This window comes from Staurois parvus, unplaced genomic scaffold (assembly GCF_062004578.1).
Source record: "Staurois parvus isolate SC_StPar_1 unplaced genomic scaffold, SC_StPar_1.0 ptg000155l, whole genome shotgun sequence".
Classification (NCBI taxonomy): domain Eukaryota; kingdom Metazoa; phylum Chordata; class Amphibia; order Anura; family Ranidae; genus Staurois; species Staurois parvus.
The window spans coordinates 15,109,177-15,136,797 of record NW_028317951.1 but is presented as its reverse complement, the minus strand read 5'-3'; the positions used below and the strand labels follow the sequence as shown (position 1 = coordinate 15,136,797).

General features: G+C 41.4%; 1 protein-coding gene across 1 annotated transcript in view; it reads right to left on the bottom strand.

Annotated features, from left to right (window-relative positions):
* The window catches only part of SKIL (SKI like proto-oncogene), a 79,394-nt gene that overhangs the window by 42,163 nt on the left and 9,610 nt on the right, over positions 1-27,621 (bottom strand). The window contains exon 3 of the mRNA XM_089675489.1: positions 2,452-2,546. Within this exon, the coding sequence (XP_089531615.1) occupies positions 2,452-2,546 (95 nt within the window). The remainder of the gene's footprint in view (positions 1-2,451; positions 2,547-27,621) is intronic.

Below are 27,621 nucleotides of genomic sequence, written 5' to 3'. Positions count from 1 at the left end.
CTAAAACCATATTATAACTTTAAAAAAGAAAAAGGAATTTATAAAGACTTCCTCACACACCGTGGATATAAAAAGTCTACACACCCCTGTTAAATGTCAGGTTCCTGTGATGTAAAAAAATGAGACAAAATAAATAATTTCAGAACTTTTTCCACCTTTAATGTAACCTATATACTGTACAACTCAGTTGAACAACAAACTGTAATCTTTTAGATGGAGGGAAGTAAAAATAAAAAACTAAAATAATATGGTTGCATAAGTGTGCACACCCTTAAACTAATACTTCGTTGAAGCACCTTTTGATTTTATTACAGAACTCTTTTGGGTATGAGTCTATCAGCACGGCACATCTTGAATTGGCAATAAACACTCCAAATCTGTCCGCTTGTGAGGGCATCTCCTGTGAACAGCCCTCTTCAGATCACCCCACAGATTTTTGATTGGATCGGGTCTGGGCACTGGCTGGGCCATTCCAGAACTTTAATCTTCTTCTGGTGAAGCCATTCATTTGTTGACTTGGATGTATGCTTTGGGTTGTTGTCATGCTGAAAGATGAAGTTCCTCTTCATGTTTAGCTTTCTAGCAGAAGCCTGAAGGTTTTGTGCCAATATGGACTGGTATTTGGAACTGTTCATAATTCCCTCTACCTTGACTAAGGCCCCAGTTCCAGCTGAAGAAAAACAGCGCCAAAGCATGATGCTGCCACCACCATGCTTCACTGTGGGTATGGTGTTCTTTTGGTGATGTGCAGTGATGTTTTTGCACCAAACATATCTTTTGGAATTATTGACAAAACAATCAACCTTGGTTTCATCAGACCATAAAACATTTACCCACATGCTTTCGGGAGACGTCAGATGTGTTTTTGCAAAATTCAGCTGAGTTTGGATGTTATTCTTCATAAGAAAAGGCTTCCATCTTGCCACTCTACCCCATAGTCAAGACATATGAAGAATATGGAAGATTGTTGTCACATGTACCACACAGTCAGTACTTGCTAGATATTGCTAGTCCTTTAATGTTGCTGTAGGCATCTTGGCTGCCTCCCAGACCAGTTTTCTTCTCATCTTTTTATCAATTTTGGAGGGACGTTCAGTTCTTGGTAATGTCACTGTTGTGCCACATTTTTTCCATTTGAAGATGACGGTCTTCACTGTGTTCCATGGTATATCTAATGTCTTGGAAATTATTTTGTACCCTTCTCTTGACTGATACCTTTTAACAATGAGATCACTCTGATGCTTTGGAAGCACTCTGCAGACCATGGATTTTGCTGTAGGATGCGACTAAGAAAATGTCAGGAAAGACCTACCAGAACAGCTGAACTTTATTTGGGGTTAATCGGAAGCACTTTAAAATATGGCAGGTGTGTACTGACTCCTACTTAGCATGATTTTAACAGTGATCGCTTATTTCTGAGCACAGCTACATCCCCAGTTATGGTGCCATGCAGGTCTATATCTGCTTGCCCATATGGGATGTACGGGCAAGCAGATATACTGACAGAAAAATTCAATGAACTCGAAGTGTCGTGGCAGTTCACTGAGAACTACAAGCTGACAGCCACTTAAGGCTATCACAGAACTCTGTGAATGAATGACGCGGCCGTGTGGGCAGAGTGGCTGCAACATTGGGAAGATGTTACATGTTCCTCCCTAAAAACGGGTGGAACATGTAACATCTTCCCAAAGGTGAACTTATCCTTTAATTGAACAAGCTGAAATTAGAAACTGATTGGTTACTATGCATAGCCGTACCAGATTTTGCACTCTCCATTTTTAGTAAGTCAACCCCAAAGTATTTTGGGGAACCAAAATCTTTATTACAATATAATTGGGCAGAATAGGAAGGGTTACATTACAGATGCAGCTCATATTTATGAAATCTGTGACGAGAAATACAGAATATACATTTGCTGATCTTATGCTTGATGGTCATAATGTTAGGTTGCCATACTAAACCTATGCCTCCAATACTTTCAGTCAAAGTATGTAGACAGAGATGGCCATGCAGAATATTCAGGAGGAGTTTAGAAATGGCAGTTTGTCATATTTCTGTCGAGCCAGGTTTTCCTTCACCGCAACCATTCTTTGTTCACAGAAGAGACAAAGCTCAAAAGGTGGCATCCCCTATAACATGGTGCCTAGAGTTCTGCGAGGCTTCCTAGCAGCTGACATGAGACTCCCTAGAGTAAAGATCACAATGGTTCGTCTAGCCAATGGGCTGCTTGCCGATATTCCTAGCTTGAGAAAAGGTAATGAGTTGGGGGAACTTGGGAGGTAAGCAGAGACAAAAAAAACAAAGAATCTTCCATAAGCTACTCCTACACTAACTAAATCGGCAAAAGATGCAACTTCCAGAATGAAATTCACTCAATAAATATAAAAAACACTCAAAAACAAAGAACAAAACATTCTGCATTTAGAACATATTAAGCTTTATTTATTTTACCTGGGATGCAGCACATGTGGTCGACTGGTGCTATCATCTTCCTGTTTGATTAATGGGTACCAAGCAGGCAACTCTAGAGCTTGTATATGTTCTGTCTGAAAATGAACACATGAAACAAATGAACAATCTACAAAGAACTGAAATAAAGAAACGAATCAAAGAGTTGCCATACACTAAAACCAGAGCTTGAATCTGCGGTATTGGCAGTATGTTACGTGTGGACTGAGACACAAAACATAATTCAGTGGTTTCACTTTGAGTCACAAAGAAATAAATTTGTGGAATCCAGCAGCTGGCGATTATAACAAAAACAGGCAAGCTTAATGGTTGGCTAAGTATATACTGTATACATTTGTGTGTGTGTATAAAACAGTTCATCTTAATGTAAAAATCTAATTTATATTTTTTATTTTATTTTTTTTATAAAAACACAACAGTGTTTTTGTGTATAATCTGAATTTTGTATATTCATGGTTGTAGCCACATGTAATCATTAGATATAAAGGCTTTGTTCCCTGCTTTTCAGTGATACACCGTGATCATGTTTTACTTCTCACAATGGAAGTCGGCTGACTTTTGCAAAACAATGCACACTCCATGTGGCTGAATATCGTATCTCAATGTCAAAACGATAAGGCTACATTTACAGAGGAGGCTAGAGCCACATCTGCACACAGCACCTCTCAGCTACTTGTTCAGTTTGTGTGCAGCCACATATGCTGATCCTGGCTGCAAAGGGTTTCAAATGAGCAGTTACTTGCAAACAGCTGCAAGGGCAGCCACTGATCTGTACAGAGTACAAACCTGTCTGTGCAACTGCAGTTAACTATACACAGCAAATATGCCTGGCATCTCAGGTGGGGATGTAGCCTAATCAAATAAAATATTTATTTTACAAATACACTTTTAATACATGGCGTTAGGTTCTGTAATGATGGCACTTCAAGAGACAAGCAAAAATGGGATGGTAATTAATCACTGCTCACATATCCAGTTTTATGTGTAATTTTCATACTGAACTACTGAACTTTGTAAACAATCATTTTTTTACAACCTGTGTATTTTTTAGAACGTTAGAGTGCCACCTGCTGGAGTGACATGAAAAACACAAAATATTCCATGTGCAACATTTCATACTTACCCAACACAAAACAGCACTACACCAGTATTAAAAATCAGAAAGCAGATCTTTTTTAAAGGCTACTGTTTGCAAGACTAAAGGGAGACTTATTCCTTTTCCTGATTTTCAATCCACTTTAAATCTCCTATCAAAGTCTTTATTTAGTCATCGAAAATCAAACATTATGCCAATACCATTACCAAAAACCTATTGACCCCATTCAAAGAGCTGTCTAGAAGGCCCTACATGCAAACATTTCATAAAAGACACTTATAGACATTTAAACACTATTCTTACTGACCCCTTTTCTTTAACTTAAATAAAGGCTTAAATGGGAAAGCTCTTTAGATCATACTCTAAATCAGGGTTTCTCAACCAGGGTTCCTCCAGAGGGTGCTAGGGGTTCTTTGGGCAATGAGAACTTTCTGCCTCTCAGATAAATTCCCCCTGAAATCATTGATCTTTTTATCAATCTATAAGGGGGTAATTCTTCCCAATGACGGCAAGTGTAAGGAACATTCTTTCCACTGACCATCACACTAATCTATGACGAGTTGTAGGTATAGCGGGGCTCCCCGAGACTGAAAAAGATTATATCAAGGGTTCCTCTGTGTTGAAAAGGTTGAGAAAGACTGCTCTAAAGTTTGAAGAATGACAGGACATATGGAGTAATGCCAAAAAAAAGTCTATATGTACTCTACAGAAAGAATCAATATAAAATCCTCAACCACTGGTATCATTCTTTATTATTTATTTCAGGTACTTATATAGCGCTGTCAATTTATGCAGCACTTTACATATATATTGTACATTCACATCAGTCCCTAACCCTCAAGGTGCATACAATCTAAGGTCCCTAACTCACATTCATACATACTAGTGCTAATTTAGACAGGAACAAATTAACCTACCAGCATGTCTTTGGAGTGTGGGAGGAAACTGGAGAACCCGGAGGAAGCCCACGCAGGCACAGGGAGAATATGCAAACTCCAGGCAGGTGGTGACATGGTTGGGATTCAAACCAACAACCCTAGTACTGCCAGGCAGAAGTGCTAACCATTTAGCCACTGTGCTGCCCTTCTTTAGAACTCTTTCATACAATTAACCCTGAAACCCTATCTATGTGTTGAAGATGCAACACCCATACAGGTACAGTAGCTTATATCACATTTCTTGGGAATGCTGTAAAATACAAACCTTTTGGCAGATTGTCAAATCGCTTTTCGCCAGCCAATTGCTCTGGACCCTATTTCCTCTTAGGCTTACCAATGCCGGCAATTAGCAAATACTCTACTATATTATCAGACCATTTCTGGACTGCAGCCAGGTTCCTAACTGCATTAAAATGGCAGCAATCAACAGTACCCCATAAAATGGACCTATATATGCTGTCTTGTGTTGTGCTTTATTGCTTATATATCTATTGTATACAAAATTTCCAAAAAAGTAAATTACAAAAAAAAAAAAATCAGAAAGCAGTTATCAAAAAGCATAAATAAAGCCATAAATACAATAGGCACCATATATAAAAACAGTAGGGAAACATGGGTGATACAGTAAATCAGGTACTAAGTGCCACTGTTCTGCAGCATATTGAAAAATAAAGCACTGTAGTTGACTGGTTCCTAAGGGTAACATCACTTCTCTCTACATAAACCCAGCAAAGCTGATGAACTGCAGTAATGTATGTGCAACCTGAAAGGAGACTGTCACCAACGTAAATTACTGCACAGACAAATGCAAGTCATTTAAATTCTTACTTGCACCGTTTTTCCTCTTCATAAACAAATTTTCATTCACTTCGTATTTGAACTAGCAGATCTAACTACTTCAGAAAGAAGCTGAAAAGATTGCTGTCTTTGCAGAATCAACCTTAAAGAGGTATTAAACCCAAAAATGTAATATATTGTAGCTTAGCCATCATTAAATGTGGTAGCTGCATCAGTTTTCTTTGGCTTTTTTCCTTCTGTTTTCACCTGGTGATCTGACCGGTAACACACCTCCTGTATTACTGAGACACAACACTGGAGGAGTGAGATAGGAGGCACAACAGAGAGCAGCACTGTCAGTCTGGGGGGAGGTGAGTGTTAAATGGATAAGTAAATTTAGATGCACTAACAAATGGATGCTAAACTCCAGCTTAAACTTTATAATCAGTTACAGCAAACTGTTTTTTTCATTTTTTGGGATAAAGGTTTTACATGAATAAACAAAAACTGATCATTTTAATCACCCCTGCCAGTGTTAAATGGCTATTCTCATCCACGTAAACTACATTCTGCTGTAGAGTTTGTGCTTTTGAAAAACAACAGATTTTCTAGCTGGTTCACCAGATGAAAATAGAAGAAAAAGTCTAAAAAAGGGAAACTAATGCAGCCATCACATCTAAGAACTGGTAAACTGCAATATAATAAATGTTTGCTTTTGGATTTAATACTGCTTTAACGTTTTGCTAAATGTGTGTGTATTAAAGTGTTACTAAACCCCGGACCCTGCATTCACTATATCTGGTCTCCCACAGTACACACAACATGGAAGTGCAATTATTTTAGCAAATGAGCAGGTGTATGAGCAGGAGTTTTATCACCCCCAAAAACCCAGCACAGTAGCCAGAGGGAGTTGTTTTGTGGCCAAAACTATACACAGCTATATGTAAATTTCCAGCAAGGTGCCAGTGTGGATGAATTACTCCCACGCATAACCAGGAATGACATACTCCAGCATTGGCCAATCAACATGGGTGAAGACTGGCACTCAGAAGAAGGCAAGGAGATGATGCTGGCGTTGGACTGTTCAGCAGAGTTAGGTATTCCTGCCTTTAGTTCCATTTTAACTGTGGAGTTATCTTTCATTGATGTCAACAAGCTCTGAAATCTGGACCTGAGAGATGCAACAATAATGGCCTTGCCAAGCACAACCTCTGATCTAAAGATGGAGATGCTGTCTATTCCTATGTCATCTACCAAAGCTCGTGCCAGATTTCAAAGATTTCCGGGAGTGCAGAAGGAAAAATCACTGTACCGTAGAGTCAGTTTCCAGAATGGGTAATCTAGAGCAGTGTTTCTCAACCTTTTTTCGGTCAAGGCACCCTTTAAAATTATGGGCAGTCCTGAGGCACCCATTACATTTATGGACAGTCTTGAGGTACCCCATTCTAAAATGGGGTGCCTCAAGACTGTCCATCATTTTAAAAGAACACCCCATTCTAAAATGTGGAAAACTATTCTAATAGTTTTATATAGTGCAGCAACATCCACACATGTAGGACACCCAACATTAGAGGTAATTTATTCTTCCAAAGCAAATACGCTTTTGCACACTAGTACTGAGTAGTATTCCAATGTTTCTCTTCTCCCTCAGCTTTTCCTCCATCACTGAGCTAATGTGACCCCAGCACTGATGGAGAGGGACAGGGGAGGGTCAAACTAGGATGCTGTGCAGGCAACCGACATCCTCCTTATCAACTGATGAGGTAATTCGTTGTCAGGAAGCCGGCGGCTAGAAGGTCGTAATGGTGCACAATGAAAACCTGTGACTTTGTGTAACTAAAAGGCGGGCTTGTTCCACCCATTGATAAAAAAAGAGTGCATTTAGTGCATATTTGAAATGAAGCCTGCAGGGCACTGCACTTGCAAGCAACGTGTCAAGAGTGCATTGAGGAGGCTCTTGCAAAATTTTCTTTCAGCCCCAGGTTCATACAGAGTTACAGATCTTACCAACTACACATTGGTAAGGGAGGCTGGATTGCCGGTTCCCTCTGCACATGTTCCATTTGCTGCAGTGGCAGATGGGACTTGTAGTACTCTAATGTCAACAATAACAAACCTGGATGACAGCTCTGCTAAATTAGAACAGTGATGCAGCAATGAGGGAGACTGCTGTCGACACATTGCCAGGGAAGAGCACTTTGCAAAGAAAGTCTGTCATAATGTGCAAAAATACTACACACACTTGCACATTGCTGGAAAAGCTTTTGGGGGCCTTGAAATTTCTACTCAGTTTTGTTAACAACTGGGAGAGTGAACCTTGTAACACTCCTGACCAATAAAAAATTGTCCTGTAGCTGCAGATGTTAATACCTAGTACACACGCTGCGAAAATCAGATGAAAAATACCTCTTTCCGAGCAATCGTCTAATAATCTGATTGTTAATACACAGCTTTCAAGAGCAGATCATGACAGTTCATGTGAAACTATCTGAAGTCTGAAGCACGAAAATGTTTCTCGTACGATAACAGAATAAACAATTTTCGTTTAATCAGTGCAGTTTTTGTCCGTAAAAATTGTGTTCAAGTGGCCAAGACTTGACCAAGACTCCAATGCATGGAAACAAAAGAATACATTACAATACATCATCGCGGGCCACTGTATTCTGTCTTATGAGAATTTACATAACTTTAGTAACCTATTCCTTTTTGACTAGCATACAAAAAAAAAAAAATGGCCGATCATTCGTCTGATATTTATATTCTGTGTACGAGGCATTCGTTTTGCAATGGAAGCTGGCTGGGGTGATGGTATTTGCCCGATTACAACCCAAGGACACAGAGCAGGAGCTCATGAATAACCAGCTATGCATTCAAACCAAGGGGGGAATGGTGTTCCCAGTACACTACATTACCTCAAATGAGTAATATTTGGTAGCCATTGGGAAAAACTGAAAGCCCTGGACTTCCACAGAATGCATTAAAAGTCATTGAATGCACAAGTCCCAAAATCTAAGTGGCTTCCCTCCCCTGATGGCCACAGTGAACTTTCCTGGGGGTTGTTTTTCCCGTGTTCACCAAGCCTGGTCATCTACAAGCTGTGATTGTTTAATAAATGGTTTTATGTAAGCCAGTATTACATTCTAGGTCACTATGACCTAATTATGGAAATAGCCTGCATCAGACATCATCTACAAAGTGTGACTTTGTGCTGCAGATGAAGGTAAATGTTGGCGAACCATATGGAGGTTTATTGGGCCCATTTTTCTTACCAACGCTTAGAATGTGCAGTTCTTAACGGATGAAAGATATGCTTATATAAAAGGAGAAAGTCACTAAAGTAACACAATGTGACACTAGTTAAATTGCTTCAAAGTCAAAATGACCTTTTCAGGCGCCTCTAGATCTTTCCCAGCCCTCAGTGAGCACAGCAGTCCTATGGGAGGAGAGAAAGGGGGCTGCAGCTCTATGGCTCTGAATCACAAGCTTTCAGCTACTGACAGGGAACATATGCTCACAAAACCAATTTTCTTCCTATACAACTGCCACCGCATAGTCAGGATTAGAATATCCTTGCCTGAGGATTCGGGACAATAGCGCAAACAGGGTTTGCCAGAATTCCTGTATTTAGGAAGCTCTTCTTAAAGTTCAGAAATAAAATGGATCCAAAGACATTCTGGTAGGTGAATTGGATCCTGTCTAAATTGGCCCTAGTATGTGTATGTATGAATGTGAGTTAGGGACCTTAGATTGTACACCTCTTGAGGGTTAGGGACTGATGTGAATGTACAATATATAAAGTGCTGCGTAAATTGACGGTGCTATATAAGCACATGAGTAGATACTTGGTGTGTGTATGTGTATATATATTTTTTATATATATATATATATATATATATATATACACAAACACACACACACACACACATACACACACATATATATATATATATATATATATATATATATATATACACACACACACACACACACATACACACACACATATATATATATATATATATACACACACACACACACATACATATACACACACATATATATATACATACATACATATACATACACACACACATACAGTATATGCTGTGGGAAATTAGTGCGAATGCAGTACTTCCAAGGGCAAAGACCACTCACCAAGTCTTCAGGTTAGGGTGGTTCTGCGCACTTTTAATCAAATAATAATTCACTGAAGCACAAAGGGTTACCCACACAGGGGTTGTTAAGCATCTCTCTGCCAAAAGCAATTACTTCAGCTTCCTGGTTTTCACTTTGCAGCAGTGCTGCTCTGGTCCTCAGGCTTAGGCCCTTGTCTCTATCCTCCAGACAGAGCTCACAATCCTGTACACACATGCACCATCTTTAGCTGCACTGGCTCCCCCCGGGACCCCTAGGTGGAGACCTCATCTTTCCTCAGTGCAGTCCACATCTATAATAAAAGGGCTGGGAATCCCTAAGACTGTATAGATGAGAAGCCTGAGTTCCACTCTACCCTTCTCACATCATGACAAGGCGTCATACTCTGACTACAGACGCACATACACTACATGGTGGAAAGTTTGTGGAACCCTTAACACAATACCAAGTTTGTTGGACATCCAATTTCAAACCCACAGGCATTAATATGGAGGTAGCCAGCCATTGCAGCTAGAGCAGCCACCACTCTTAGAAGGTTTCAAATCTCTCAAGTACACTTCCACACAGTTAAAGTGGTTGTAAACCTTTGATATGAAACATGAGCAATGCATATCACTCTATAGCCACTTTCCTATACTGCTACAGGGCGGCATGGGTGCACAAAATCACGTATATATACGTGATTTTGCATTTCTGGGTGCAGCACACGCACCCTACCCGCGCGGCCATTGGAGGTCTCACCTGTCAATTACTGTGTCCCGGACAGCGATTACCTGTCAGCACCCGGTGATCACCATGTATCACCAATGGGGGAGAGACCTGTATGTAAACAATACAGATCTCTCCCGTCAGCTCCTGCACATTGCTTTGTATTGCTCTGCATTGCTCTTCTCATTGGTTGTCTGGCTGTGATTGACAGCAGCGGGAGCCAATGCTGTCTCAGCCATTGAGGAGGCACAGACCCAGGACAGCCGAGCTGAGGGGGCTGGGGGAGCTGCTGCACACAAAAGGTTTTTATAACCACTTTAATACAGCAAATAAAAGACACATCATGATGATTTACTATCACAATCATAACATATCCAGTGGTACCATCAGTTCGAACTTTGCAGAAACCAGTGGGACCCTGGTACATCCATCTACAGACTGCAGAAGTCTGGCCAAAAGTGGTCTTCATGTACAGCAGAAGGCAGTTTGACAAAGACCTTGAACATGGAAAAAGGATGGTTGTCTGCAGGCAACAGTAAAGCATGTTGGAGGTTTTGTGTAGGTTTGGGGTTGCCTTTCTGCACACAGAGTTGGGGGATTTAGTTTAATGGTCTCCTCAATGCTGAAAAGAGCATATTTAACCACTGTGCAATACCAACAGGGAGGCGTCCACTGGGTCCCAAATTTATTCTGCAGCAGGACAATGATCCCAAGTCAAACTATATTTAGCCATACAAGACATCTTCAAGAACAAGAAACTATCTTCAGGAAGAGGAAATCCCAGAAGAAATAATATGGCCCCCACAAAGCCATGATTTCAACATCATCGAGTCTGTCTGGGATTATGTGACAGCTTAAATTCACAGAAGAACTGTGGTTAGTTCAGCTAGATGTTTGGAGCAACCTGCTGCCAAATATTGAACTGATTCACTTTTTTCTTCATCAGTACACCGATTTGTTTTATTTTCCTGGGGTATGGTGAAAGAACTAAAAAAAAAAAAAACAAACACACTATTGTGAAAACTGCTGTTTTATTAAAATATGTCCTAAACCCAGCATGGAGAACCTAGGGGTGTAGCCCCCAAAAGGGGGTATGGGGGAAATTTGGGGGTGGGGGTTGTGAGTCTCTGTTATTGTAGAGACACACAGAGGTAAGATTCTTTCCCCATTATTCATTACGTAGTAATGGGCATGCTTGCTAGATAAAGCAGTGATGATTTGCAGTGTAAGGGTCTCACTGCTGCACCCAATAATTAAAGTGCCTGCAAGAAAAGAGCAATAGGACAGAGGTGTAGGAGAGTGCAGGAGCGAAGGGGAAAATATGGCATATCCACACCTGGACATCCTGGACTTTATAACTAATTTTCCCAACTGCCCTGGTTTTCTTTTTTCAAGTGTAGAACATTTTCAGCAAATACCAGTTGAAATGCATTGTCCTCGTCACTTCCTGTGAACTGCACTGTAAAATATCTTCCTTCCCAGCTATGTTCTGTACACTACCAATTGCCCTGTCTTCCCATGTAATGGAGATTAAGAGATACAGACATATTTGGAGTCCATCTCAGCAAAGCAGCCTAGGAAGACAACCATGGCTCCCTCCAGAGATTCAGTAGTGGGGTGACATTATTTAGGGGATTACCAGGTGAAAAATAAAGCAAAACAACCTTGAATGAAGAAAATGAATGCAGCCACCACACCACCACTGCAATATATTACATTTTTGGCTTTGAGTTTAGATATACTTTAGACGACATGGAAAATAATGTGTGGCTGAAAAAATATACCTCTTTAACCTATTGTGCATAAGGCGATTGTAAACCCATAATTTTTTAAAATTAACACGTCATACTTACCGGTTATGCACAATGGTTTTGCAAAGAGCAGCCCCAATTCTCCTCTTCTGGGTTCCACCGCCAGCAAGCCTGGCTCCTCCCCTCCGTTGAGTGCCCACCATAGCAAGCTGCTTGCTATGGGGGTGCATGTGCGGTTCGCTACCAAGTTTAATGTGTGTGTGCATAGACACACACAGCGCGGCTCAGCCCTGCCTCCCGCTTCCTCATCAGTGGCTGTGATCGTCTCTGAGCCTATGAGGAGGGAGAGAGCTGAGATAGCCGCTGCTCACATGCACAGCGCTGGATGGAGGTTGGGCTCAGATAAGTATAAGGGGGACCTTCATTCAGGTTTTTTTTTACCTTAATGCATACAATGCATTAAGGTAAAAAATAAAAAATCCTCAGCTTTTAGGCCTGTTTCACACCTATGCAGTTTGCTTTTGATCCATTTACACAGTGCTTTTTGTGATACGTTTTTGCACACGCATTTTCTGATGCATTTTGCATTTCTTATGCTTTTCTTTGGGCCAATTTGTTGTTGGGCAGATTAAAAAAAGCAAAATGCATAAAAACCACACTACATGCTTTTTAAGCAGCATCGACATTAAAGCGTAGTTCCACTCACACTGTCAAAAAATAAAAGTCAGCAGCTACAAAAGATGTAGCTGCTGACTTTTAAAAAACAGCCCCTTTCCTGTCCCTTGGTCCCGCGGTGTGTCCCCTGCAGCCCGTTTCACCCGCCGTCCTGTATTCCAGGAGGCCACATCTTCAGTGTGGGCACCCGGCTATGATAGCTTGTGGCTTTACAGCCGGGTACCCACTGCACATGCGTGAGTAGAGCTGCGCATCATGAATGGTCCTGTAGTCTTCTGGGACCTGTCACGTGTCCCAAAAGACTACAGGGAGGGAGGACACCTTCTGTTTCCGATCGCCTAGGCCAGTGGTCGGCAAGCCGCGGCTCGCGAGCCACATGCGGCTCTTTACACGCTTTAATGCGGCTCTTGTGTGCCGGGCGCCCGCTCCCCTCCCTCCTCTCGGGCGGCAGGGACTCTGCAGCGTGATCCAAAAAAAAAAACAGCCAGGGCAGCGCGCTCAAATGCAATGATTGGCCAGTCTCGCTGCCACTCACATCCTGATAGCCAGTGATTGGCTGTCAGGATGTGTGTAGGCGGGGCAGCGTGACGAACGTGAGAGGAGCTAGGCTCCTCTCACAGTCCGCCCTGAAGACCGGAACGGCGCGGGAACACGGCGAGAGGAACGCGCGGAGCAAAGGTAAGTGAATTGACACAGGGGGGACTTGGCTTACTACTACTATATGAGGGATGAATTAATATGGGGGATGAATTACTATAGGGGGGATGAATTACTATAGGGGGGATGAATTACTATATGGGGGATGAATTACTATGGGGGATGAATTACTATAAAAACTTATTGAAACTAAAAACAGTGTACCATCCTATGTATTTTCAGTTTTAAAAATGTGGCTCTCAAAATAAATTTCAATCGTGGTTTTGGCGAGATTTGGCTCAGTTGAAAAAAAAGGTTGCCCACCACTGGCCTAGGCAATCGGACCAGAAGTGGGAGCGGGTACCTGTCAAATTCAGGTACCCCCCCCCCCCCCCAAAAGATGCCAATCCTTAATTGGGAGCAGTCCTTAAAACAGAATTTCCCCTTTTGGGTGGAGCTCCGCTTTAAAGTCTATGGAGCCAAAAACACGTTGCGTTTAAAAAAGTCCCTGACCCTTTCCAAAGATGCAGCAGCTGAAAAAAGCATAGATGTGAGTGTGCCCCACAGCAAACCATGTTAAATGGACTATAGTGCATTTCTGCAAAAAGCACCAAAAAATACATAAGTGTAAACCAGGCGTATGACCACTTTAATGATAAGTGTTGGCCCTGAAACATGATAAGGTCTACAGCAGGGGGTTTTAAAAAAACAGATACTTTATCAGCACAGTAGAAATTTTTTTTTCTTTGAAATGAGAGGGCCATTCCCTAAGCTATGATGATCTATATTCGCCATAATGGCCATTGTCTTCATCAAAGAGAGCTGAACATAACAATTGTAATTACAAATACCACGTGTTATAGCTTAGTGAACTAAGTCTAATGTGAACTTCTGTGCAGAGTAGCTTGTTAGACAGAACATAAAGTACTGGCGTAAGCAGGAGAATTCAGCAAGATCTCTCTTTACGAACAGCATTATTTCACACAGACAGGTAAGTGTGAAAACTCTTTCCAAAGCTACCCTCTGCTGTAAATGAGCAATTAATAATCAACTACAATTTTAAATATAGACCCAACATAATGAACACTGCTCATTAATTAGCATGGGCATATAAATAACCTACATGCTGCAGGCAAATGAACTGAAAATGCCAGGTAAGAAGCTCACCTGTAGATCAAAGAAAGAAAAGTATACGTTCTGGAAATACTGCACAGCCTTCGAAAAAGTATTTTGGCAGCTGTTACAGGACCCAGACCTTTAATCTAGGTACTTGGTAGCAGCATTACACATTTGATCACACCTAAATAAATCAGCTCTTGGTACATTCATTAGCTCAGCATCTTAGGATGAGCTGAAGAAGCTTTATTTTAGAAGTGCATAATGTGTCTTACTGCAACAGTTTCTGCAGACTTTGAGGAATATCTGTCCTGGTTGAAGCATGCACAATCAAAGGCTCTTTATATAATAGCCACAGTTTGTTCTCCCCACAAATTCAAAGTTTCCCATTTGTGAATCGTAAATATGTAATGATACATTTATTGGCAGTCAAGATCTCCCTGCATTAATATTTTTAATATCTAATAAGAGAATATCTGAACTTTACACTGCTATGAATTATGTTATACCTTTTATATTGCTGCTGTAACTCATTATGTTTTATTAAAGCATGTTTCATCTGAAGATTTTTAATCTATTTTAGCTTTCTTTTTTTTTTTTTTTTTTTTAACTTTGATTGAATGTAAAAAAAAAAACCCCAATACAAATTTACCACTGTATAATTGGAGATAACGGCTTCTGTGGTCTGAATGAACTTAGAAGGAAAAGAACATGTAGTGTATTTTGGCAATGAAAAGTTATTAAAATGGTATTAAACCAGGAAGCATTTTTTTTTTAAACTACAGCTTACCAATTCTTAGGTGTGATGTCTTTATGTGTTTTTTCTTAGGCTCTCTTTATTGTATTGTCACCTTGTAATCTGGCAAGTAAGTTGATTGTTTTTCAACAGTCCTGAAGATGCAGCAGTTTTGCACGGGCGTCAAGCTGGTGGTTCTCCAGCTGTTGTCAAACTACAAGTCCCATGAGGCATTGCAAGATTGACAGTTACAAGCATGACTCTCAAAGGCAGAGGCATGATGGGACTTGTAGTTTGGCAGGCCACCAGTTTGATACACGTGAGTTAGAGGGTTTAGGCCAGCCTTTCTCAACATTTTTAACATGGAGCAACCCTTGATATAACTTTTTGGCTTTAGGGAACCCCTGCTAATTATATATTTACAGCTCATAGAACATTAGTGTGATGGTCAGTATGAAGAATTCTCCTTACAATTGTGGTCATTGGGAAGAACCTCTCCTTTACAGATAGTTACAGTGCCTTGAAAAAGTATTCATACCCCTTGAAATTGTCTGCATTTTATCATGTTACAACCAAAAACATAAATGTATTTTATTGGGATTTTATGTGCTAGACCAACAAAAAGTGGTACATAATTGTGAAGTGGAAGGAAAATGATAAATGGTTTTCAACATTTTTTACAAATAAATATGTGAAAAGTGGGGTGTGCATTTGTTTTCAGACACCCCCCCCCCCCCGTGTCAGTACTTTGTAGAATCACCTTTCGCTGAAATTACAGCTGCAAGTCTTTTTGGGGATGTCTCTACCAGCTTTGTACGTCTAGACAGTGAATTTTTTGCCAATTCTTCTTTGTAAAAAAGCTCAAGCTCTGTCAGATTGGACGGAGAGCATCTGTGATCAGCAATTTTCAAGTCTTGCCACAGATTCTCAATTGGATTTAGGCCTGGACTTTGATTGGGCCATTCTAACACATGAATATGCTTTAATCTAAACCATTCCATCATAGCTCTGGCTGTATGTTTAGGGTCGTTGTCCTGCTGGAAGGTGAACCTCCACCCTAGTCTCAAGTCTTTTGCAGACTCTAACAGGTTTTCTTCTAAGATTGCCCTGTATTTGGTTCCCTCCATCTTCCCATCAACTCTGACCAACTTCCCTGTCCCTGCTGAAGAAAGGTATCCCCACAACATAATGCTGCCACCACCAAGTTTCATAGTGGGGATGGCGTGTTCAGGGTGATGTGCAGTGTTAGTTTTCCACCACACATAGCGTTTTGCTTTTTGGCCAAAAAGTTCCATTTTGGTCTCATCTGACCACAGCACCTTCTTCCACATGTTTGCTGTGTCCCAAACATGGCTTCTCACAAACTGCAAACGGGACTACTTATGGCTTTCTTTCAACACTGGCTTTCTTCTTGCCACTCTTCCATAAAGGCCAGATTTGTGGAGTGCACGACTAATAGTTGTCCTGTGGACAGATTCTCCTACCTCAGATGTGGATCTCTGCAGCTCCTCCAGAGTTACAATGGGCCTCTTGGCTGCCTTTCAGATATATGCTCTCCTTGCCCGGCCTGTCAGTTTAACTGGATGGCTATGTCTTGGGAGGTTTGCAGTTGTGCCATACTCTTTCCATTTTTGGATGATGGATTGAACAATGCACTATGAGATGTTCAAAGCTTGGGTTGTTTTTGTATACCTTAATCCAGGTTTAAACGTCTCCACAACTTTATCCCTGATCTGTCTGATGTTTTCCTTGGCCTTCATGATACTGTTTGTTCACTAATGTTCTCTAACAAACCTCTGAAGGCTTCACAGAACAGCTGTATTTATACTGAGATTACATTACACACAGTTACTAATTAGGTGACTTCTGAAGGCAACTGGTTCCACCAGATTTTAGTTAGGGGTATCGGAGTAAAGGGGGATGAATGCGAATACACCCCACACTTTTCAGATATTTGTGAAAAATGTTGAAAACCATTTATCATTTTCCTTCCACTTCACAATTATGTGTCACTTTGTGTTGGTCGATCACATAAAATCCTAATAAAATACATTTATATTTTTGGTTGTAACATGACAAAATGTGGAAAATGTCAAGGGGTATGAATACTTTTTCAAGGCACTGTAAAAAGAGCAATGGTGTCAGCAGTTACTCATCTATGAGGCAGAAATTGCTTATTTCTCAAGGAACCCCTAGCAACCTTGGGGAACCCTAGTTGAGAAACCCTGGATTAGACAAACCATTTAACACTGACAGGGCTGCTTACATGTTCAGCTTTTATCCATGTACGTAAAATCTTTATCTCAAAAGGAAAAAATGGTTGCTGTCTTATAAAGTATTAGCTTGAGTTTGGTTTAGATTGTTTAGTGTATCTAAATCTTATAGTACATCTAACACTCCCCTTCCCCAGCCTGACAGTGCTGTTGTCCAAAAGTGCCCCCTGTGCTCCTTCATCCAGAGTGTAAGCACTCTAATACAGGTGGTGTGTTACTGACCAGATCATCAGATGAAAACAGAAGGGGAAAAGCCTAAAAAAGAAAACTAATGCAGCCACCACATCTGAAGAGTGAAAAGCTGCAATATATTACAATTTTGGTTTTAGGATTAATACCTCTTTAAGGCAGCTGTGGATTAATAAACATCCAGGCGCTGCACACTGCTTCTGCCTGCTGGCCACTACATTACCAAAGAATACAGAAGTGACATAGCATCTGACAGGTGGGACTATAGGGCACACTTATGTGTCACCCAGCGGATGCACAATTATTATTCTTCTTTTACATTTTGGCCTTTTTGGTGTGTAGTGACAAGGCTGCATTTTAACGTGAATGTCAATATGTTTGTCATATTTATACATATTTCTATCAACTACATCCTGAGAACCTGAATATGTCAATGCAAAATATCTCCCATTAAGGCAATGTCCACAGTGACCAATCAGAATTTAGGGAGAATAATTTTACTGTTAAAATTTGAAAACAACTTTTTTTTTCCAACGCTTTTTAACAATGCTGCTTGTCCTTTTGTCTTGTTGTTATAGTTTAACCACTTGCCTACCGGGCACTTATACCCTCTTCTTTACCAGGCCAATTTTCAGCTTTCAGCGCTGTTGCACTTTGACAATTGTGCGGTCATGCAAGATTGTACCCATATGAAATTTTTATCATTTTTTCTCACAAATAGAGCTTTCTTTTGGTGGTATTTAATCACCACTGGGCGCTTTACTTTTTGCGCTATAAACAAACAAATGCAAAAAATTTGAAAAAAAAATTTTTTTTCTTTGTTTCTATTATATAATTTTTCAAACAGGTAATTTTTCTCCTTTACTGATGTGCGATGATGAGGCAGCACTGATGGGCACTGATAGGCAGCACTGATGGGCACTGATAGGTGGCACTGATAGGCAGCACTGATGGGCACTGATAGGCAGCACTGAAGGGCACTGATAGGCAGCACTAATGAGGTGTCACGGATAGGCGGCACTGATAGGCAGCACTAATGAGGTGTCACGGACAGGCAGCACTGATAGGTGGCACTGATGATGGGTACTGATAGACAGCACTGATAGGTGGCACTGACTGGCATCACTGCTGGGCACTGACTGGCACAACCGCTGGGCACTGACTGGCAGCACTGCATTGATGGGCACTGGTGGGTGGCACTGGTGGGCACAGGTAGGTGGCACTGCTGGGCACAGGTGGGTGGCACTTTTGGGCACAGATAGGTGGCACTGCTGGGCACAGGTAGGTGGCACTGCTGGGCACAGGTGGGCGGAACTGGTGGGTGGGACTTCTGGGCACCGATCATCAGGGCACTGATCATCAGTGCCTTGATGATCAGTGCCGATCCCTGCTCTGACAACTGCCGCTTCTCGGCAGTACTTTCCTCGCGCTCTGACAGCATGAGGAAAGTGCAGCCGAGAACCGACGATGCGTCACGGCGGTCACATGATCCCTAAACCATGCCCCTCCCGATGTCTGAAACTCTTAAAGGGCTGGGAGGTGCCGCCGGGAAGGGGTTAAGATTAATAATAGCCAAGGGAATACTTATAACATTTAGTCCTCATGAACACTGGACTTTTTTTTACAGCTGGTGTGTTTGGCTTTTGACGTTTTTTTCTACAGCCAGTAAACTCCCCAGCATGTTATCTTATGTGTCCATGTACACAGACTGTAATCAACATTTTTTGGCTGGAACCCATGACTAGTGGGTTTTTAGAGGAGTTCTTTACCTCTAAAAACGCTCTAATGCTGAAAAATGCGGTAAAACGCCGCAAACTGGCGTTCTGGACTTTTTTTTAGTTACAAAAACCGCTAAAAAACCAAAAACGTGGCTAGACGCTAATGCAAAAACGCTGAAAAACACAGCTAACGTTGCCAGCATTATTAAAACGCCCAGTGTGCATGGAGCCTTATATATACACACCATTATCTGTGCCAGATACCTGCTGGGTATTTATTTAGCTCATGTTTTTCCACACTGCAATATCAAAACAATGACACCTTTCTAGCAAGCACTGCTAAAAGCAAAAAAAATCCAACCAGGGCCTTTGACACACAAATGTATAGATTTCCCTGTGATTGCGCAAGGCTATTGTTTGTGACTATAGGATAAATATTTCAATCACAATCCAAACAGAATAGTAATACAAATGGCACTCACTACCAGTAGTGACAAATATGAATACTTTGTCTGCACCTTGCTAGAAATCCATTCATATTACCAAAGGAATTTTTACAATAATTACAAAATTGTAGCACAGCTTTTCTCAACCAGGTACCCTGGGGTGCCTTGGCAAAATGTCTAAAAATTGCATAGCACAGCCATCCAAAGCAGTGTGCTTACAGTGAAGCACACGGACACCGCCCCCCAGTAAAACACTCCCTACACACAGTTAACCCTTTGATTGCCCCTCATGGGAACCCCTTCCTGCCTAGTGCCATTAGTACAGTGTCAGTGCATTTTTAGCATGTCAGCTCCTGCATTGCTCTGCATAGCAGAGCAATACAAAGCAATGTGCTTACACAGTAAAGCACACCCAGCACACAGTTAAACACAACACAGCACACAGTTAACCCTTTGATCACCCCAGATGTTGACCAATTCTTGCCCAGTGTCAGTACAGTGTCAGTGCTTTTTATTAGCACTTATCACTGTTTTGGTGTCACTGGGGATGTCAGTGACACCAAGTCAGTTCCCCCCAGTGTCAGAATGCCAGCCGCAGTCCCGCTATAAGCTGCTGATCGCTGCCATTACTAGTAATTAAATACATTTTTAAAAAAAAAAAAAAAAAGCCCAGTATATATTTGTAAATGCTATAACTTTCATGTAAACCAATTAATTAACACATATTGGGATTTCCTTTAGCAAAGACATGTAGCAGAATACATTTTGGCTTAAATTTATGATGAAATATGATTTTTTTTTAATTTTTTTACTGGACATGTTTAATAGCAAAAAGTCAAAAATATTGTTTTTTTTCCTCAAAATTGTCTGTCTTTTTTTTTTATAGCGCAAAAAAAGAAAAACCCACAGGCAATCAAATGACACCAAAAGAAAGCTCAAAATTTGCCGTAACACAAAAAAATGGCCTGGTCAGGAAGAGGGGTAAATCCTCAGGAGGGCAAGTGGGTAAAATAACAGCTAAAACCCAACTGATCACCATCATCCTTTTTTTTTTGCCCCAGCTTTTAAAAATAGAGGCCTTCATTTGTACTGGTGTCAGTTACTGTAAAGCAGCCATTTTACCAATTAACTCTTCTCTCATCGCAAAGAATGTAAACAAAAAATCTCTTTGCAAGCTAGACAGGGCAGGATTTACTACTAGTCACACTTGGTAACAGGTGGCAGAAGGGGCAGCTTTTCATTGTGGAGTTATCAATTTTTCCCTTAGTATTGGCAAAAGTCCAATAATTTCTTATAATCATATTTATACCCTTCCACAATATTCCACAGCAAGTAAAAAAGGGACTATGTAACAGAGGTGATCCAAGCAGCAAGTGATGTTATCATCACCAAAGGCCCACAGCTTCCAATGATGGAAATATGGCTTCAGTTTAAGAATTTCAACATCTGATTTTTTTTTTTCTTTTAAACATGCAACTTTAAGGCTCCATGCACACTAGCATTTTTTAAGCTCCTAGATCAGCAATGGGCAAACTACGGCCCGGCGGACCTTTTAATCCGGCCCGCGGAGCTAGGCTCCCGCTACGCTCCTCTCACAGTCCCCCCTGAAGACCGGTGTAGCATGAAAATCTGTCTCCTATGAGGATCTGTCCCCCTCGACGTATCTGCGCATGTGCCGGAGATCGCCGATCGGCTGCTAATGCCTGAAACTGGCACATGCGCAGATACGTCGAGGGGGACAGATCCTCATAGGAGACAGATTTTCATGCTACACCGGAACGGCGCGGGAACACGGCGAGAGGAACCCGCGGAGCAAAGGTAAGTGAATTGACACAGGGGGGACTTGGGGACTTAATATGGGGGATGAATTAATATGGGGGATGAATTACTATATGGGGGATGAATTACTATATGGGGGATGAAATACTATATGGGGGATGAATTACTATGGGGGATGAATTACTATATGGGGGATGAATTACTATATGGGGGATGAATTACTATATGGGGGATGAATTACTATTGGGGTTGAATTACTATATGGGGGATGAATTACTATGGGGGATGAATTACTATATGGGGGATGAATTACTATATGGGGGATGAATTACTATATGGGGGATGAATTACTATATGGGGGATGAATTACTATATGGGGGATTAATTACTATGCTTACTATGGGGGAATATTACTATACTTACTATGGATGACACATACACATCATTCATCTACTCTTGGTCCGGCCCCCGGGTCCAATATATGAACCCATTGCGGCCCTCAAGTCAAAAAGTTTGCCCACCCCTGTCCTAAAAGCTATTATCAGCATATTTTTTTCTGCTCCTAGAAGCTAAACAGTGTTATGCTATGTGTTCATGCACACTACTTTGGGCTATTAGCATTTTTTGAGCTTCAGCGTCTATGAGCAGAAAAAAAAGTTTTTGTAGAATTTTTGGAGCATTTTTCCTGCAGAAAAAAACGCTCCTAAACACTGCTAATACACAGCATTTTTCTAGCTTTTTTTTCATTCCAAAGACATACTGGTAGGTTAATTGGATCCTGTCTAAATTGGCCCTAGTATGTGTATGTATGAATGTGAGTTAGGGACCTTAGATTGTACACCTCTTGAGGGTTAGGGACTGATGTGAATGTACTATGTATATATTGTGAGGACTAGCATCAAATGGTAGAGTTTTTACAGCACACAGCCACTCACTTTATTCTTTTTTTAAGGCCTTTTAGCCCAATTTTATTTAAAAGAAAGTTCCACAACATGCTTCCCACACAGGGGTATCCACCATCAAACAAATGGCTTTTAGCACACAGCTAGCAGTCTCTTGCTGCTTGGCTTCCACCTCTCTTAGGTGAAGCCCACCTGACTCCAGGGCACTGACCTCCTGTCTGCCGGGGTGGAGCCCAGAACCATAGTCAGGTTCCTATTTAAAGCCCTGCACTCACCTGTACCATTAGTGTGCTGGGGGTTCAGAAAACATGGACCCAGGATTGGAGATTTCATCCCTCCCAGATCACGAAGAAATCTCCAGGCTCCAGATCCCAAAACAGACTTTGCAGAAAAATGAGGAAACTGACAAGCCAGTTTCCTCTGCATTAAGTAAACCCTCTGGAGCCCCTCAACCTGTATCGTTGAGAATCCTGGGGTATAACCTTGATTCTCACTGTGAGAGTGCCCAGAACTGCTACAATATATATATTTCAGGTACTTATATAGCGCCGTCAATTTATGCAGCACTTTACATATATATTGTACATTCACATCAGTTCCTAATCCTCAAGGGGTGTACAATCTAAGGTCCCTAACTTATATTCATACATACACATACTAGGGCCAATTTAGACAGGGTTCAAGTAACCTACCAGCATGTCTTTGGAGAGTGGGAGGAAACTGGAGTACCCGGAGGAAACCCACACAGGCACAGGGAGAACATGCAAACTCCATGCAGGTGGTGACATGGTTGGGATTTGAACCAACGACCCTAGTACTGCCAGGCGGAAATGCTAACCATTTAGCTACTGCGCTAAGCTCCTAGAAGCTATTATCAGCATATTTTTTCCTCTCCTAGAAGCTAAATAGTGTTATGCTATGTGCTCATGCAAACTACTTTAGGCTATTAGCATTTTTTGAGCTTCAGCGTCTAGGAGCAGAAAAAAAAGTTTTTGTAGAATTTTTGGAGCATTTTTCCGGTCAGAAAAAATAAAACCCTGCAAAACGCTCCTAAACACTGCTAAAACACTCCTAGCTTTTTTTGGTATTGTAAAAACAATAAAACACTAATGCTCCTAAACACTTTTTTATTCCAGCATTTTTCGAGCTTAAAAAAACCTGCTAGTGAGCATAGATCCTTAGGGCTCATTCACAGCACGGTGCAGAGACATCAGTTTTTCTGCACACGTTCTGCAAGGGCACAACAAAATCATCTGTTCTCTATGTGCCCTGTTCACACCACAACACTGGTATCACGTGCAGATTTTTTCTGCGCACAAAACTCATTGAAGCGCGCATGAAAACTGATGTCTCTACAAGTGAAATCTGCAGGTCAGTTTCCACTAGTATGGTGTGAACGAGGCCTAAATGATATGGCCTGTGGTTGAAGATTGGCATTGAACATTGTGCTGTGCTGCAGAATGTATATATGTTATTTCCAGCAAACTAGCTTGCACCTTGCATCAGAAGCAGCAGACATTGCTATGGATACAGTCATAGACTGCACTGCTGGACAGAAGGTGATCGTGCAGACAGACGCTAGGGGTTACTCACCCGCTCTGTCTGATCTACAGCATCATATACATTATGAAACACACCAGTACAGTCTCCACCGTCAGAACACAGAGGACACAATGAGTACTGGGACAGCCAGACGTGTAATTACCAGGTGATTCACACATGCTTTGTTGTCTTTCCCATCCTGATCTGTGGGTCTGTAAACCCCGGGCTATTAGCCAGTGCGTCACTACTGATGGAACATGAAAAACTTTTCTCACAAAGCCATATATAATATTCGCAGGAATTTCTAGGATGAGCTCACCACTTGCTTCTAATGTGATTGTTTTTTCATTTCCTTTGCTGCTGTCTCACTGTGCTATGCGGGATGCTAAGTCATATATCATGGATTCTACATACACGGCTCCCTGGGAGAGTACAGCTGGAACATATGAAGATAGGATGGCGGGCTGCGGCAAGCAATGGAAACAGACAATGCCTTGAATAAAATACTAACGGGATCAAATTTGCTAATTAAATCCAAAAGATAAAAGTTCACAGAACGCCCCTTCAACCTTCTTGTATGAATCACACTATTTACAGACATTATTCGATGGTTGGATCAGGTAGGATACGCTACCCACGGAAAAATCGTTTTTGGAAAAAATGCCAGTGATTATCAAAGAAATCTCCAGCCTGCAATTACCGTTCCCCCTGAGAAAGCTTGGGCAGGGGAACATCTACCATGGTTGGGTAATGACCACAGCCATACCGTTTCTTGATCTAGCTGCATGTTATCTGATGACTGCAGGAACCTTTAGATCCTCAGCCTACACAGGCTTTGTTCCACATTGAAACAGCACAAGAGCTGCTTTGCTGCCACTGTGTAATCTTGTGTGACCTTCTCACTCAAATGAAAAGCTCCTTTTTTTGTAGGCTTTCAAGTTTTCATTACCAACAATTTTTACCACCAATAATGTATTTGCCATTCTATAGCTGGAGTATGATTGCAGATATGTTAGCACATTACTGCATCTGTTGCAGTGTAATTCTATTACTGCTTTAAAAATATATATTTGTTTTTAATTTAATTTTTTTTATTGCTAAAAGAGGAAGTTCACTCCCGCTCACTTTTTTTTTTCTGTCACTACATGTTCATAGTCTGATGATCAGCATAATTCATCCCACTTTCTCTGAGCCCAGGTCATCAAAGACCTACCCCAACCTATGGTAATTTATAGATTACACCTTTTTTTTCATACAACCAGTGGGTTGAACAGAGAAAACGGACATGATCCCCCCCCCCCCAAAAAAACTAGGATGGATTAATTTCCTTATGACCAGACCTATTTACGTCACCCTGGAGAGGGACCTCTGATTGACATCTTCTGTAACGCCCATACCATCAAAGGTGGAGAATTCCAGACCAGGTTCCATTGATGGGAGTCCCCCAGGCTGGCTTAATTTATTCAATGCGCATTACGATTGCGCTTCTGGTGAGTTTGCAATCCCACTAATCCCTCGCACACCACCGGATGTTATTCACTCCCCACTTGGTGGCAGATTCCTCACTTCCAGAATATATGTGAAGCACCTGCTGGAATCCTATTGCCTGAGCAAGACTCCCACACCATCTATTAGGACTCACATTTTGCTTATGTAATTTTTAAGGATCATTTCTGACGCTTATTCTGCTCATTCACATGCTTATTTGTATGCGCTGCACTACTGTATGGTTTTTTTTTTTAAAAACTATGCTTGCCATAGTCTGATGGTCAGCATACTTCATCCCACTTTCTGTGAGCCCAGGTCATCCTAGATCTGCCCCAACCTATGGCAATTTATAGATTACACCTTTTTTTTTTTTCATACAACCAGTGGGTTGAACAGAGAAAACAGACATGATTTCCCCCCCCCCTAAAAAAAAAAACCTATGCTGGCCATAGTCTGGTGAGCATAATTCATCCCACTTTCTCTGAGCCCAGGTCATCCTAGACCTGCCCCAACCTATGGCAATTTATAGATTACACCTTTTTTTTCTTCATACAACCAGTGGGTTGAACAGAGAAAACAGACATGATTTCCCCCCCAAAAAAACTATGCTGTCCATAGTCTGAGGGTCAGCATAGTTCATCCCACTTTCTCTGAGCCCAGGTCATCCTAGACCTGCCCCAACCTATGGCAATTTATGGAGTACACCTTTTATGTTTCATACAACGAGTGGGTTGAACAGAGAAAACGGACATGATTTCCACCCCCCCCCCCCCAAAAAAAAAAAACCTATGCTGGCCATAGTCTGATGGTCAGCATAGTTCATCCCACTTTCTCTGAGCCCAGGTCATCCTAGACCAGCCCCAACCTATGGCAATTTTTACCACCAATAATGTATTTGCCATTCTATAGCTGGAGTATGATTGCAGATATGTTAGCACATTACTGCATCGGTTGCAGAATATATCTATTACTGCTTTAAAAATATATATTTTTTTTTATTTAATTTTTTTTATTATTAAAAGAGGAAGTTCACTCCCGCTCACTTTTTTTTTCTGTCGCTAGATGTCCATAGTCTGACGATCAGCATAATTCATCCCACTTTCTCTGAGCCCAGGTCATCAGGACCTGCCCCAACCTATGGCAATTTATAGATTACACCATTTTTTTCCCCATATAACCAGTGCTTTGAACAGAGAAAATGGACATGATTTCCCCCCCAAAAAAACTATGCTGTCCATAGTCTGATGGTCAGCATAATTCACCCTGCTTTCTCTGAGCCTAGGTCATCCTAGACCTGCCCAAACCTATGGCAATTTATAGATTACACCATTTTTTTTTCATAAGACCAGTGGGTTGAACAGAGAAAACGGACATGATTTCCCCCATCCACAAATTTGATGTAGATTGGATGAGGGAATTCCCCACCCCCCTCCTCGTATTGTATTCTGACAGCAGGGAGACAAGTTCCCTACTATCAGAATATCTAGATCAGCATTGCAGGCTATAGGATCGAGGTGGAATGTGGGAATCCTCCCTGATGAGTCATTGTATTCTGACAGCAGGGAGTCTCCTCCACCATAAGAATACACAGATCAGCACTGTAGGCTATAACCTGCAGTGCTGGACGAGAGGGGAAAATCCAGGACACTTGTAGAGAAGTTGATCAATAGATGGACTTCTATACAACCACATAGCCCACATATACGGATCAAAATTCAGCCAGTCAGTGCTGAACCGCCAAATTTCAATCTAGGGATGCGCAATCCATATTGCCCGACGCCCAGGACAAGTAGTTTTCTTCTACATTTAGCCCTGCTAAGGGAAAGCAGCAAAGCTTGTCAGGTGGAAGCAATTGGGCGGCTGCGTTGCCACCCAATTACTTACACACAAGCTTGTAAAGTGCCCCCCCTTGTGTCCTGAGCTCCACTTGCCCATCTGCAGGCCAGGGACAGCGGGTTCCTGACCCGGAAGTTATGATGTCATTCCGGGTCCCCGTTGCCAGTGATCTCAATCATTGAAGCTGGGAAAGAATGTAATGCAGTGCAATCTGCACTGCATAACATTCAGTGGAGGAAAGGGGAGATATCCAGGGTCTATAAGACCCTGCATGTCTCATTAAAGAGATCCTGTCACCAAAATTTAATTTTACTGAAATTTGCAATATTATTATGCGACATAAACAATTTGAAGTACCACTAATTTGTTCCCTAGGAACAAAAGAAAAAGA